The sequence below is a fragment of the Sinocyclocheilus grahami genome, unplaced genomic scaffold (assembly GCF_001515645.1).
Source record: "Sinocyclocheilus grahami isolate Dianchi unplaced genomic scaffold, SAMN03320097.WGS_v1.1 scaffold648.1, whole genome shotgun sequence".
Lineage (NCBI taxonomy): Eukaryota > Metazoa > Chordata > Actinopteri > Cypriniformes > Cyprinidae > Sinocyclocheilus > Sinocyclocheilus grahami.
Genome location: NW_015505827.1, coordinates 131,007 through 146,510, shown reverse-complemented (window position 1 = coordinate 146,510; position 15,504 = coordinate 131,007). Strand labels below are relative to the sequence as shown.

The 15,504-nt window shown below is 38.4% G+C and overlaps 1 protein-coding gene across 2 annotated transcripts; it reads right to left on the bottom strand.

Moving 5' to 3' along the window:
* Positions 1-212: 212 nt before the first annotated feature.
* On the bottom strand, positions 213-15,106 carry LOC107558545 (5'-AMP-activated protein kinase subunit gamma-2-like). Of its 2 annotated transcripts, none has more exons than XM_016242206.1 (3): positions 14,884-15,106; positions 3,244-3,300; positions 213-681 (listed from the first exon to the last, which is right to left on the bottom strand). In XM_016242206.1, exons 1-3 carry the CDS (start codon positions 14,965-14,967, stop codon positions 379-381), a joined length of 444 nt encoding a protein of 147 aa, XP_016097692.1. In that variant the 5' UTR covers positions 14,968-15,106; the 3' UTR covers positions 213-378. The 2 variants fall into 2 exon arrangements, with proteins under 2 accessions (XP_016097692.1, XP_016097693.1); XM_016242207.1 differs by lacking the exon at positions 14,884-15,106 and adding an exon at positions 5,670-5,742.
* Positions 15,107-15,504: the final 398 nt, after the last annotated feature.

Below are 15,504 nucleotides of genomic sequence, written 5' to 3'. Positions count from 1 at the left end.
AATGCTGTTAAATGATGGCACACACATGTAAAAATTGCATCAACAATTAAATATCCAATCTTAGTTGATACCGATAGGGAAAAAATATGATATGGTGCCAAGATATTGTGAATTCCTCCTTTTTTCTTTTTATTACCATCTCTCTTTCTCTCTCTCTTTCTTTCTTTCTTTCTTTCTCTTTCATTTATTGATTTTGGAATGGTAGTGTACTTTTAGTAGTTTCAATAAATAGTCTTGGTAGTCTAGGGATTTTTAAGTTATACTGTAAAAGTCAGTTATCAAAAGTATTTCCAAAGAGGAAGGGAAATGTGATTTGTCATGATGACCCATTGAAATGTTTTTCCTGCTTTTTCAGATTGTAAGCATTCTGGCAGCTGTTTAAGAGATTGACAATACGTGTCTCTTACCTTTCCTGGCCCGAGAGAAAAGTTTGATGCTGACAGGAGACGTGGAGGGATTGGTGGAGTCTTTGGAGGATGAGCGAAAGATTCCGGTGAAGCTGCGGCGACGTGAACACTTGGGTGAGGAGTCGTGGTTGGAGGAGTAGGGGAAGACGGGTTTGGGAGATCCAGGGCAGTTTCTGAATCGGGCCGGAGCGGACATGGGGCTAGAGGGCCGACTAAACGGACCCCGGCTGAAGAAGTTTTTGCTCGGGCTGGCTGAACGGCAGCTAAGCTCCCCCTGAAGAGTAAATACAATCACATACAATATTAGGACAACAGCTAGTCAAAGCAGATTTTTACATTTCCTGAAGATATCACAACTAGAAGTCATTTGCACAATATAATGAATGAAACATTGCACTTTTGAGCATATATTGAGAGAAATATTGATCCTTGAGATTTTAAATCATAGAGCAATGTCAGAAATGATCCATTTTATGCATACAAAATCATCAGTGAATGGCATTCTCTTACAGACTAAGCATATTTTCTGTTACTGTGACGCTATGCTGACCATTGACAGCATGTTTGAAGGACACGGACAGACAGACACTGAGATACTGAATGAAGAGACGTCATAACATTCAGATGAGTCCTTGATGTCTCCACCGTTCAATCACATGGGAATTTCACACAGCTAAACAGCCAGATAAAGCCACTGAAAACTGTTTAGACAGCCAAAAGAACAGATGGCCTTGTTTTGTCAAGAGGCTTTTGTTAAATCAGAGAGGCTCACACAGTGGCATAAATACCTCACTGTGTACCTAAAAACACTACATAACTATCCCATCTATCTCGCTCACTTGCTCTCAGAATACAACAAAGTGGGATTTGTAACTGAAGTTAAAGGGATAGTTCACTCAAAATTAACATTCGGCCACCATGTACTTTCCCTTCAGCAGGGTTATTATCATTAGCTAACACTAAAACTATTATAAACATGTTTGTTCACTGAAATAACGCTGAAAGAAATACAATAAATATAACATTAGATGAAATTGAAAATTAGAAATGTGCCCTAAAATTACTTAAAGACGAAAAATGTGACTAAAAGTCTATTAAAACTAGTGCTCGGCAACGATTAATCGCGATTAATCGCACCCCAAAATAAAAGTTTTTGTGTACATATGTGTGTTTACTGTGTATATATATTATGTATATATAAATACACACACATGCATGCATACATATATTTAAGAAAGATACGTTATGTTTATATTTTAAATATATTTATATATAATATGAATATAAATATATTCATGTAAATATTTTCTAAATATATACTGTATGTGTTTCTTTATATATAAATAATAAATATACACAGTACACACACATATATTATGTAAACAAAAACTTTTATTTTGGATGCGATTAATCGAGATTTCTAAAGAACATCCTGGCCACTGCTGTCAGTATAATGAAAGTAAATGAGGAGTGGGATTGCCAAGCTCCAAAATGACAAAATATCACATCAAAGTGTTATATAATACAACTCTTGCACTATATTTCAAGTCACATGACAGCTTTTGTGAGGAAAAGACTGAAATTGAAGTTGTTTTTCATGAAAAACCTTGAGATACTTCGATTAATCGAGATTTCTAAAGAACATCCTGGCCACTGCTGTCAGTATAATGAAAGTAAATGAGGAGTGGGATTGCCAAGCTCCAAAATGACAAAATATCACATCAAAGTGTTATATAATACAACTCTTGCACTATATTTCAAGTCACATGACAGCTTTTGTGAGGAAAAGACTGAAATTGAAGTTGTTTTTCATGAAAAACCTTGAGATACTCTTGGTATGTTCATGAGAAAAAGTAGTGATGTGAATGAATTGAGATCTTTTCAATGAAGCGGTTCAGTCAGTACACAGTGTTAGTCTAGTTCTTAAAGGGATAGTTTACCCAAAAATTAAAATTCTCACTAATTATTCACCCTCATGTTGTTCCAAACCCAGAAATTTCATAATCATTAAGTTCAACTTAATGATTCATTGCAGTGGAAGAAACAGTTTTCAGCAAATCATTTCATTTTGGGTCTGTTCCTCACACAAAACCTGTCAAATGTTTTCAGAAGACTTGGAATATAGCACACAATCATATGAATCAGTTTCATGAAACTTTTATTGTGTTTTTTGAATGTGATAAAGGTCTGTGTTTCACACACACACACACACAGGTTTGTTTTTATGGTTTATGGGGACTCTCCATAGGCGTAATGGTTTTTATTCTGTACAAACCGTATTTTCTATTGCCCTACACCAACCCTACCCCTAAACCTACCCCTTACAGGAAACATTCTGCATTTTTAGATTTTCAAAAAAACTCATTCTGAATTATTTATAAGCCTTTTGAATTACGGGGACACTGAAAATGTCCTCATAAATCACCTTCTCGTTGTAATACCTATGTCATACCCATGTTATTATACAAATTTGTGTCCTCATAAACCACATAAACATGCACACACACACACACACACACACACACAAAATGTCTTACAAGTTTAGAACAACATGAAGTAGGGGTGGAATATACATCACAGGGCTAGTGATGACTAAGGAAATTGCATAATTCAAACAAACCAATTAAATGTGTGATATACACATTCTTTGGAAGAATATGCAACTGTCAACAGCTTTTTCAGATTCATTAAACCATGACACAATATTGGAAGCACATAAAAAAACAATTATTTGTTAGTCACTCTAATGCTTTTTTTCACAACAGAAATTATTTTCAAAACCAAAAAAAAACTGTTTTTACTTTTGGCACAGCCTTATGTGTTTGGGTTGTGTTACCTCCTTGGCATGTTCTGCATCTCCTTCCAGGAACGGCATGGCGAAGGAGCTCAAGTCCTGCGGAGAACAAACAAACACAATGATTGAGCTCATTAAAAATCACTTTCATGACTGTGGCACCTCTCATTTACTCCATACAAATACCATAATCAACAATTCACAGATCTACTGTGGCTTTCTTCTAAATGGATCAAAGGTTAAGCTCTACAGTACCCCAAAATCACAAGGAATTATACAAATAACAGGCACAGAGGAAAGAGTATAACGCTTTGGACAGTTAAACAGAAGCACATCACATAAGACAGATGGACACTCGGTGGGTGATCCGTCTAACCTGTACTGCCCAGCCAGTTATACAAGAACAATTTGGAAGAACTCACAGCAGATTCAAAACGTCTCCACTGTCCTCCTTCTCAAAATTCCACTGACTTTTATCAACATCAGTCACTGCAGCTTCGTCTCTACTTCTTTCAGACAACACATCTTCACAGCCATGCAATGACAACTAAAAACATCGACACGGCCTCTGTCATTTAAACCGGTTTTTAAAGTAACATGATCTCATGTGACCGCCCTGCAATTTTTTCCCGGTCTGTGCGAATGGATGTAAAACCTGTAATGCACAGATTAAATCAAGCATCACTTAACCTCACAATAGACTCCCATTTTTGGACATCGGACAATGATTTCCAAGAAACTCCAAAGGGATCAACAAGCGTTTGTTCTATTTTACCAGGCCAGCTTCAAAAGTGACATATTATGCCCCTTTTTACAATATGTAATATAAGTCTCTGGTGTCCCCAGAATGTGTCTGTGAAGTTTCAGCACAAAATACTCCACAGATCATTTATTATATCATTTTGAAAATGCCTATTTTGAGTGGAAGCAGAAACACGCTGTTTTTCGGGCCGGTCTCTTTAAATGCAAATGAGCTGCTGCTCCCCGCCCCCTTTTCCAGAATAGAGCTGCGCCTTTACAGCTCATATCTGCTAAAAAAACTCTGTTTTGGTTCTGATTATCATGTTTATCGTGCTGAAATCATGCGTTTTAAACCACATGAGTTTAATCTTCTGATATACGGTTTTCTGAGCGCACACGTCCGAAGCACACGGACAGAAAGCGGCTGTCACAGCATGCGAGTACTAAACTAAGTTCTCATTCACACACAAGTTTACTTTAAAAACACACATGAGTTACAAAAACAGTCGGTTATGTCTGTAAAGATAAACAGCTGGGAAATAAATTGCTTGTTTATTTTAGATCTGTGTGGCAGCAGCAATATACAGTAAATAAATCCACTGCTCTCTTGTCTCCTCTGAGGCTGGGACTCTGTTCTGTGCTCGTCTGTGCAGTCAAAGGCAGAACAGTTAGCATGTTTTGCTCAAAGTTTCGCCGTGGCATTAGAACTAATACACCGTTGTCGCTTGCGAAAACACAATGACGGCGCCGTGGGTGGAAACTTACAGATTAAGGGGTGGTAATATTATAATGAGATCCCTTTGCCACTTCACCAAAGGAGCGAAATCTGCTTGTTTTCTCACATGCTTGCAGAAAAAAGCTTATCAAAACAAAGTGAATGGGTTAATTTTTGCATTTATTCCTTGGTTGGTAGATGCACCGGGGACCTGATTATAGCACTTAAAACCTGGAAAAGTCAGATTTTCATGATATGTCACCTTTAAGAAAAAGGCTCAAAAGCATGACGGATTGCATGGGGGTTGAAATGAGATAAACGTGGGCAGTTTATGAAAATTGTACAACCAGAATCCCTTCTAAACAAAATATATTCTAAGAACATTTGACCAACTTTCCCATTAAGTTATGAAAAAGTTATATGCTTTCTGAACTGAACTTGATATGAACATTCGAAAAAACATAAGGTATGTTCAATTTTTGCATTTTGCAAACATTATGGGAATGTTACTTTCTCTGAACCATCTGAAACAATTAGTAAGTGGTAACATTTAAAAAAAATCACGAGACTAAAAGTTTTTGAACACTGAGTCCGAAATTTTTGCATGTTAAAAAATAAATACGAGCTCACATTGTGTCAATCACATTTACACACTGTCAGAAACTTTCGTCTGTCATAAATTTTTTTGGATCAGGTTAAATTTTCTGCGTTTTCGCATCCGTACCAAGCAGAAAGGATGACGAATACGAAAAAAATCTACAAAAATGTTGGACTTGGTGTGCAAGGACCTTAACATCCAACTAAAATGTGCAAATGTTTTAGTAACGTAATTAGATAACTTAACATTCTCTTAACGTTAATGAAAGAACATTTGTTCAAAACTTTGAGAGAACCTTGCCAGAACATTCTGAGCACGTTCTCTGTTAGCTGGGATAATTCTCGAACAACATTAAAAACATTTTCACAGCTAAATGAAGAAACTATAGCACAGTACAGCAGCTTGCAAACTTACACACAGGTTCTTCAATTCTTCATCCATTTTGCTGCTGTTTGCTAGAATCTCGTACCCTCAAAGACTAGTACCTAAACTCACTTTGGCAGTAACCTAAAGCTCACTAAAATGCTCAGAATCTGTAAATGTGACGCAGTGATATTTCAAACAACAGCACAAACCACAGAGTCACTGAAGTGCATGAATTAACTTTATCCTCATTACACAATCCGCTATTGTAGCTACACAGAGGACGATTGTTTAGCGGTCACTCCATATATTTGAGATGTATTAGTGTGATCTGTACCATGCAGTTTAAAAACCCTTTGCTAGCCTGACCTGTTACCCACTACACAGAGAATTACTGTAACCGGTGACACATTAAAAAGCACTACTGTTAGTGTTTCCTAGTGCACTTTTCTTATACATCCATTTACTTAATGAAATCAATACTAATAAAAGCATTAGTGATCGACTGAATCTGATATGGGTTTTTCTATGGTTGATGACATAGAATGTAGGGTGGAATATGGCTGACAAACTGAAAATGTCAAATAATGTCAATTAATGACATTTGCAGTCATCTAATGCATCTTTAAAAACTATTTAAATGTATTTTTGAGCAAATTTCAATATTAATATCCATATTCATAATGTCATTTTTCATAAATTCACTTTTAGTATTTAACAAAACAGATTTTACTAATTTAGACAAAATAGTATAGAATTTATAGTATATTGTCCATAACATGAAAATAACCTGAATATAAATATCTGTGCATCCCTATTAGTATTGTAATTACAATAAACCTGCTTCTATAAAATAAATAATTACATAAAACTGTATTTAAAAAAAAATTACGGTATGATTCACTTAAATTGAGTAAATGCTGACTTATCAGTTTTATTCAGATTTGTTACTATATTCAATGTGTTTTACTACTATATAGTAATATAGAAAATGATGAAGCATATAATGAATTTAATATGTGAATCATATAGTTAATTTGAACCTCAGCCAATGATACTCTACCTAGAACCTTTCACATTTCTCAACATTAGCACTTTTATTTCTATATTCGATGTATTTGTTATTTAATTTTTTCTCACAATTGTAAAATCCAAAACTGGCTAATCGCTTTTAGCATCCTTTCCGTGTCTCTTTCATTACAAGCATCCATTACGGTCTGACTCATGTTACTCCTCAACTTGCAAATCTTCTCGTCTCACAAGGGGTCAGTCATATCCATGGTAACAGGATTGACTTTCAAAGCCTGAGACAGCAGTTCCACTCCCAACTGACAGAAATGGGAGTAAAAGCCAAGAAAAATCAAACCCATGAGTTAGAATTCAAATCAACGTCCTTGAAAATGTTTCATAAGATTTGTTTGCAACATGAGAATCAACAAGTACTTAAACTGCTTGAATTTCCCAGCAAGTTGGCCAGATGTATTGGCAACATGCCATTTATCGTACCTCATCTCCCAATGTACAACACAGATCCGGGTCAGTTTCCTTATCTAGAAAAGAAGGACCACAGCCAAAGCAGAAAAACCATCTGTCCTGTAGATGGGGAGCTCAATGCACCCCCGCCTCCATATCCTTGGAGCCCAAGACCAGATTACAAACCCATATTTGCAGGCTAGAGATCAGGACAAAACATTACCTCTGCGAACAAGCACTGGAGAGCGATCAAATAAAAAACACCCTCTCAGATTCACAGAGTTACCGCTGCAGCGTTCTTGCATCGAGAAGCGAGCATTCGGAAATCCCATTAGACAAATGCAGGGTTGCTCCAAGGAGCAAGGACAGTCATAACTCACTGACATGATACAGCACCTCCCTTCAGTAACATGGAGGTCAGTGGGGCAAGTCTGGGGATTTGTGTGTTTATACCTAAATAAACCTAAATACAGGAAGGTAACAAGCTGGCTTGCAGCTCTGTCTGTTTGTGTATGAATAAACAGAGAAAAATACAGTGCAAGTAATGACTGAGGGAGAGATTCAGCCTGGCGGGGGTCCGCAAAGCATTTGTGACAAACATCATAAAATTGCATCAGGCATGTCCAAGGCAACCATTCAGCATCTCACTGTAGTTGGCATGAGTCACAAAAGACACAATGTAACAGAATATGTGAATCACAGACACAAAATGCAAGCGCTTGTGATGCTGAAGTTGAAACTGACAGCAGGTTGTGTACAGATCAATTAAAGTACAATATTTGAGACTTGACTTTTCCGAAAAACACTCTTTTTTTTTTACCTTCTGAAGTCAAGATCAGCAAACTCTGGAGCCCTGCAAAGGTCAAAGTGCACAGCAAAAGATCATAATTCAACCACGTGACACAAATGGTCTCCAAAACATGGGAACCCTTGTGAAAATTTAGTAGGCAGGCCTACACTTTAGCATTTAGCATGAAAGAGCACTTATTCTATAATACTTTAAGATAAATTATATATTTTAAAAGAAGAAACTGAATGTTTTCAGATGCTTAATTGATATTATTTACAATTAAATAAAAAAGTATTAGTTTAAATGTACAAAATTAAATTAGTGCTTTTTGACCCACTTAAAAAGGATGTAAGTACATATCTATATGTAATTTCATAATTCCATTGTCTTTGAAATATGGTTGAAGTGAACTGTTGAATATAGTGACAAGCATTTATAGCAAATTAAAATATACTTAATTTTTTTTAAACTTGTACATAAATTAAATTACAATTAAATACATTTATAATGTATTAACTTACTTTAAAGTACTACAAAATATTTAGTACTTTAAAGTAAAACATTTAATTTGACATTATTACAAAGTGTACTTTTTTAGCATACTTAAGTCTTAAATAGTATACTCTATTTAAGTACACTTGAGTGGTCTTTTATTTCATTAATAATATATTATCTGCAAGCAGTTTTTTAAAATATACTTTAAAGATTTAATAAGTGCACATTCAATATAACGCACACTTCTTATTAACAAGTCTGTATAGTACAACATTGCAAGAATCTCAGTTTACCACACTAAAATTGTCACCTGCCACTGAAAACTAAACAAAAATAAACAAATTAAACTTCAAAAAGCACTCAGAAAGATATATTTGTGTCTATTTTTGTATTAATTCAAAATATAGGGAAATCACTGAACCTATTGCTTATGTACACAAAAGTACATGCGGGTTCATCCGGGTTGATTACATGCAAAAGTATGTGTGTACATAGTAACAATGCTGGCTTTTTGACCTTTACTTCAGTCATTTATTTACTTTTTATGTTATTTGCTCATAACATTAGCAGTAAATGTGGTTATATGCTCTGATAGTTTACTGATTTTAACTTGAATGTCCATAAATGTCATATGTCAATTTTGGACATTTTATGAGTGACAAGAAGTTCCAACCCTGATTTTCATATTAATCCTCGATACAAGATTCATAAAACATTAAAACTACATTCTGTTCATGAATGCATGCTATAAAGAGCTTTATCAACATTTGGACGTTTTCAAAGTGTTCATCTCTCTGGCTCAAGGTTGTTTACCCTCATGCATATTTCACATATTCCTGTTAAAATGTCAGGAAACTGGCAAAAATGCCACAACGTAACAAATAATGCTTGCATGTCCGTTGCAGAGCCTGTGTTCCCTACTGAAAAATATTGTTTATATATTCATAGGATTACTCAGTAATGACACTGATCTGATAATGACAGTAAATGTGGTTATATGCTCTGATAGTTTACTGATTTTAACTTGAATGTCCATAAATGTCATATGTCAATTTTGGACATTTTATGAGTGACAAGTTGTTCCAACCCTGATTTTCATATTAATCCTCGATACAAGATTCATAAAACATTAAAACTACATTCTGTTCATGAATGCATGCTATAAAGAGCTTATCAACATTTGGACGTTTTCAAAGTGTTCATCTCTCTGGCTCAAGGTTGTTTACCCTCATGCATATTTCACATATTCCTGTTAAAATGTCAGGAAACTGGCAAAAATGCCACGACGTAACAAATTATGCTTGCATGTCCGTTGCAGAGCCTGTGTTCCCTACTGAAAAATATTGTTTATATATTCATAGGATTACTCAGTAATGACACTGATCTGATAATGACAGCAAACAGCTAATATGCAGGTGATTACTCAGTGGCTCTAGCACTGGAAGAAACAGAGACTTACGGTTTCATTATAGCTTGAGCTGACTGAACCAAAACACTGCTTACATCTGTTACTCTCACTAAATACCTGTGTCTATACAGGATCAGTACTAATCATCATTAATTCATTAAAAGCATTTGTGTTTCTCTAAACATTCATTTAGGAAAACCACACATTAACTGACTGTCATCTGTGGTTCTTTAAGCCATTAGAGATGATGACTGACTCCATGTTTAACTCAGTCAGGTGTGGCCAATTGAAATATGGTCCACACCTGGTCAAAACATGTTCATTGCTATTATGTGAGGAGGTGGTTGATTTGAATATAATGATGCTGATTAGGATTAGAAAGTGCTAACATTAATTATCCCGAGAACCAGGAAACGTGTACATTTAGCTAATATACATATGCGGCTAATATTTTAGAGACCATGCAGTATGTGATAATAATAATAATACAAAATATGAATAAAATACTGTCAAAATAAAATATATAATGCTTATTTTGCAATATTTACTATAAACCAAAAAAATACAATTATATAAATAAATTCTAATACCAAGATGTCATGACAGATTGTTTTAAATATGCACATATTATTCAAAGACATAAATACAATACTGTCACGCCTGTTTTGTGTTTTGTTTCATGTTCATGTTTTCCTGTCTTTTATTTTGTAGTTTAGTCATGGTTCTTGTCTAGTCATGTGATTCCCTTGATCAAACGTATTCCTGCCTAGTGTATGTGTCATGTTCTGATTGGTTGTCCTAGTCATGTGTCTTGTTCCTCATTGGTTGGATTGTGTCACGTGACCCTCTTTGTTTGGTATTTATAGCCCTCATGTTGCCATTAGGTGCCTTCGAGATGAATTACACTAGCCGGCCACCGGCTGGCGAGAGTAGCCACTTGCAGTCGGGGCGGAAGGTGAATTAAATGCAATATTTGTCAAATACACAGAAACGTTTTTATGAGCAACAGAAACACTTCTTATATACTGCTTAATACAGTGCCATCTGTTCAAGAATAAAGTTCAGCATAAACATATAGGCTACTTAATACCAATAAAGTGGGGCTATAAATGTTTTTATCAGTGTTTTTAATAAAAACTACTCAAGATAACAGTGCGACTACACTAAAAAAGCTTTTACTGTTATAAAAACACAGATTTGTGAGCATTATTGGAATTGAATTGTTAAGGGTTAGTTCACCCAAAAATGAAAATTCTGTCATTAATTACTCACCCTCGTGTTGTTCCAAACCCGTAAGAACTTCGTTCATCTTCGGAACACAATTTAAGATATTTTTTATTAAATCTGAGGGCTCTTTGACCCTCCCATAGACAGCAAGGTACCACTAAAGCACTAGTGCAGGGGTGGCGAACGTCGGTCCTGGAGAGCCGCAGCCCTGCAGAGTTTTGCTTCAACCCTAATCAAACACACCTGAACATGCTAATCAAAGTCTGAAGGGTTACTAGAAAGCTACAGGCAGGTAGGTTTTAATTAGGGTTGGAGCTGTACTCTGCAGGGCTGCGGCTCTCCAGGACCGGAGTTCGCCACCCCTGCACTAGTGTGTCAACAACTCCAAACGTGTTTCGACACTAGGTGTCGATCTACCCATTCCTACTTTTGTTTAATAAAAGCTGCACTTGTGTTCACTACGCTCACCTCCAGTGGAATCATTACAGAATACTCTACGCTAACCATGAACCCAGCAGCTTGTTTATTGTACCTTCGACAAGGCAACCGGGCCATTGAGGATTATGGGGCAGACTTTTGTGAACTATGTGACCAGGTGGGTTTCAGTGACATTGCTCTTAAGGACCTTTTTCATTTCGGATTAACAAAATAACTATCATGTTTAATGCCACCACATATCCCACACTGGTCACTACAGCAATATATTGATTTTGCACTCCAGTTGAGTGGCTCTGCATTTACTGTTGGGATGGCTGATGAGGAGCCCTGCAATTTTGCAGTACCATCCACACCAGAGCATTTTCATGTCCCAACTGTCACGTCTGGAGTTGTTCAAGTTATGCCTGCTACTCCAAGGCCTGCTAACATCATGCCTGCAACTCCAAGGCCTGCTAACGGTACACCTGCTACTTCTGAGCCTACTCATGTTGTGCCTGCCCAGCCAAAGCCTGCTCACGGCATGCCTGCTACTCCAGGGCCTGCTCACGTTATAGCCGCCGAGCCAGAGCCTCTTCACAAGATGGCTGCTAAGCCAAAGCCTGCTCACGTCATGTCTGCTACTCCAGGACCTGCTCACGTCATGTCTGCCAAGCTAGAGCCTGCTCACGTCATGCTGGCCACTCAAGAACCTCTCCGCAAGATGGCTGCCATTCAAGAGTCTCTTTGCAAGATGGCCGCCACGCCTGAACCTCGCCACACCACGGCCATCACGTCAGAGTCTCATCATGTCATGGCTGCCACTCCTGAGTCTCGACAACTGATGACTACAACGCCAGAGCCTACTGTCAAGATGGCCGTCATGTCAGAGCCTTGTCATGCCATGGTCACCTTGCCAGAACCCTGTCATGCCACGGATACCATACAAGTTTCCCCTAAGGATTTTTTGGGGGGGGGGCTATAGTGCCCAAGCTCCTGTGGATGCAGAGCTTGGGCCAGGACTGAAAAGACTGATTGCCAGTGTGGTGGACCCACCTCTGTTGTCAGTGAGAGCAGCTGGCATCCCCAGGGTCTCAGCACTGGCTATCACAGAGACTGTTCCCTTATCCTCTGTGATTCCTGTTATGGCGGTAGCCATCCTGTGTGTTTGGGCTACTTACTGCTCTGTTACCCAAGTCCACGAGTCTGCCCCAGAGGCCTCTCCTGTCCACGAGTCTACCCCAGAGGCCTCTCTTGTTAATGAGTCCGCTGCAGAATCTCCTGAGGTGGCGGCTTCCGTTCATGAACTCTCTGCCTGTCCTGTCACGGCCATGGAGGCCATTATTAACCTCTCTATGCTCTCTGTTCGAGTCCCACCTGATCCGCCGTGGTAGTTCCCTTTGTCATTAGCTCCACTGAAGTGGTCATCTGCTCCACCGTGGGGATCTTCGGTCCGATCTGTTCTTCAGCAACGCCAGCTCCACCCTGGCTTCCTGCTCCACCAGTTTTGACCTGGTGGTCCTCAGCTTTGCCGGCTCTGCCCTGGATTCCTGCTCTGCCGGCTCTGACATGGTGGTCTCCTGCTCCACTTCTCCACAGTCTGCCACTGCACCATGGCCCAGGTCCTCCACTGTTTCACGGTCTGTCTCTGTTCCATGGCCTAGGCCCGCCTCTGGTCCACAGTCTAGACCTGCCTCTGCTCCACTGCCCAGGTCTGCCATTGCCCCATGTTCCAGGTCCAGCATTGCTCCACAGTCCTGGTCCATTGCCATGCTATGATCCAGGTCCGGTTCCGCTTCATGGGCCTGTCCCTCCATCCCACCCGCTGGACCACCTCCAGTCCTCCACCCTCCTGAACTTTTTGTTGTTTGGGTTGGGGTGGGTGTTACGTTTTGGCGTCATGAGCCACCCATAGAGGGGGTGATCTGTCACGCCTGTTTTGTGTTTTGTTTCATGTTCATGTTTTCATGTCTTTTATTTTGTAGTTTAGTCATGGTTCCTGTCTAGTCATGTGATTCCCTTGATCCTCATGTATTCCTGCCTAGTGTATGTGTCATGTTCTGATTGGTTGTCCTAATCATGTGTCTTGTTCCTCATTGGTTGGATTGTGTCATGTGACCCACTTTGTTTGGTATTTATAGCCCTCATGTTGCCATTAGGTGCGTTCGACTTGAAGCACGGCTACAGACGGCAATCAACGAGAGTAGCCGCTTGCAGTCAGGGGCGGAGTTGAAAACGGACACGTCAAGCCGGACACTTTCTGCTCCCGTTAGTGATGCTCACGCGGTGTTTGCATACTCTATCACAGATGAAGTGAATAAAATGCAATATTTGTCACATAAACAGATGTTTCAGAAACGTTTTCATGAGCAACAGAAACACTTTTTATATACTGCTTAATACAGCGCCATCTGTTCAAGAATAAAGTTCAACGTAAATATATACTATTTAAAAACTAATAAAGTGGGGGTATATATGCTTTCATGATAAACGTGACTCAATATAACATTGCGACCACAGTAGAAAAAGCTTTTACTGTTCTAAAAACACAGATTGATAAGCAGTATTGGATTTGAGGATGTTAGAAACACACATCATTGTTGTCATGTGGTGCATTTGGCTAATCGTGAAACAGCTGTGTCTTCATCTGCACTCCTGCAGTCGCTCTGAAAAAGCTGTGCCGGCTGAGTTAGCCGGCTGCTCTCGAAACGCTATCGCGGTACTTTGATGCCACACGTGACAGTGACGTGGCGTCGGGTCAAGTCAGACTAAATTTCTAACCGGCATGCACTGCTTCAAGTCAGCCGCCGATCGGTCTGCGCAGTGCTGCAAGAAGTCGAACGCACCTGACGTCTCCCGTCGAGTATTGTCCCTGTACCTCTGTTGGTGAGTTCTTGTTTTTGTTTATGCCAAATCTGTTCAAGCCAAGCCAAGTCAAGTCAAATTTGTTTGTATTTTGGATATCACTTTTGTTTAATAAAAGCTGCGCGTGGGTTCACTAAGCTCACCTCCAGTGGAATCGTTACAAATATATTACCACACATGCCAGAAGTCTATACCTGGTCTATAAGTGATGATATCATGGACTTGTTTATGAAAATAAATATTTGGGACTGTAGCAGTAATAATAATAATAACAAATAAAACATTATTTAATAAATAAATAAAATGTAAATACACCTTTGCAGGATCTCAGAATATTACATTTTTTCAAACATAGCGTGTTTAAATACGAATATATTCACTAAACATAAGACAAAAACAAATGTATTGCCTTTGATAAAATAACCTTCTGAGATAAAAGTTAAATCAATTTACAGGTCATTTCACAATGTCATTGCGAGCAAAGACCATATGATTTACATGTCTGAGTTTGTATCACGTTCCAGTCCATGTCCACAACTTCTGGCTTTGAATCTGTGGGAGAAGAACATCAGTATAGTCAGAAATGAACTTACGGGCATGTTTATCCGAAGCGATCTCCTTTTTCTTGAATTTTTCTTCTCATTTTTCTTCTTAGGATCCATTGCAGTGCTGCCCATTTCCCAAAATAATGTTTTGTTCTTTGGCAAAGGCTTATTTAACGCTGGAAACGAGAACAATATCCATTGCTCCTTTATGAGAGCAACAGAATAATCATTTTCAGTAATATTACAAATATATATATTTTTTTAATTTATCAGGCTCTCGTACAAAATAATATTGGATTCATTTCTGTCGGTGTCTGAAAAAAAATTTGCACCCTCAGTGAAAAAAAAAAAACTTGCACACGAACAGAAAAGGTGAAGAGGATGAGACGCTCTCCGGGTGTCTGTGTGGATGTGGAAGCATCAGTGCGCGTGTGTATCGAGCTTGGCGAAACCCGCGCTGCATCCTCCTGTCAATAAAATGACGTAGCGTCTAAGGGGCTGGGCTAGGATTAATATATTCAGTTACTACGGTTACATGCGCGGATGCTGCAGAGACCAGAAACAAGGTAGGGGAGAACTATTTCAAACTTTAAACAATAAGTCAATTATAAAACAGCAAGAACATGTATGTGTGTGTGTGTGTGTGTGTGCGTGTATATATATATATAT

Coding starts and splice junctions, on each gene's coding strand:
- LOC107558545 (XM_016242206.1), bottom strand. CDS start 14,967: ATGGGCAGCACTGCAATGGATCCTAAGAAGAAAAATGAGAAGAAAAAT. Junction 3,301..14,883: donor CGCTTCGGATAAACATGCCC/GTAAGTTCATTT, acceptor TGTTCTCCGCAG/GACTTGAGCTCCTTCGCCAT. Junction 682..3,243: donor ATGCAGAACATGCCAAGGAG/GTAACACAACCC, acceptor TTTACTCTTCAG/GGGGAGCTTAGCTGCCGTTC.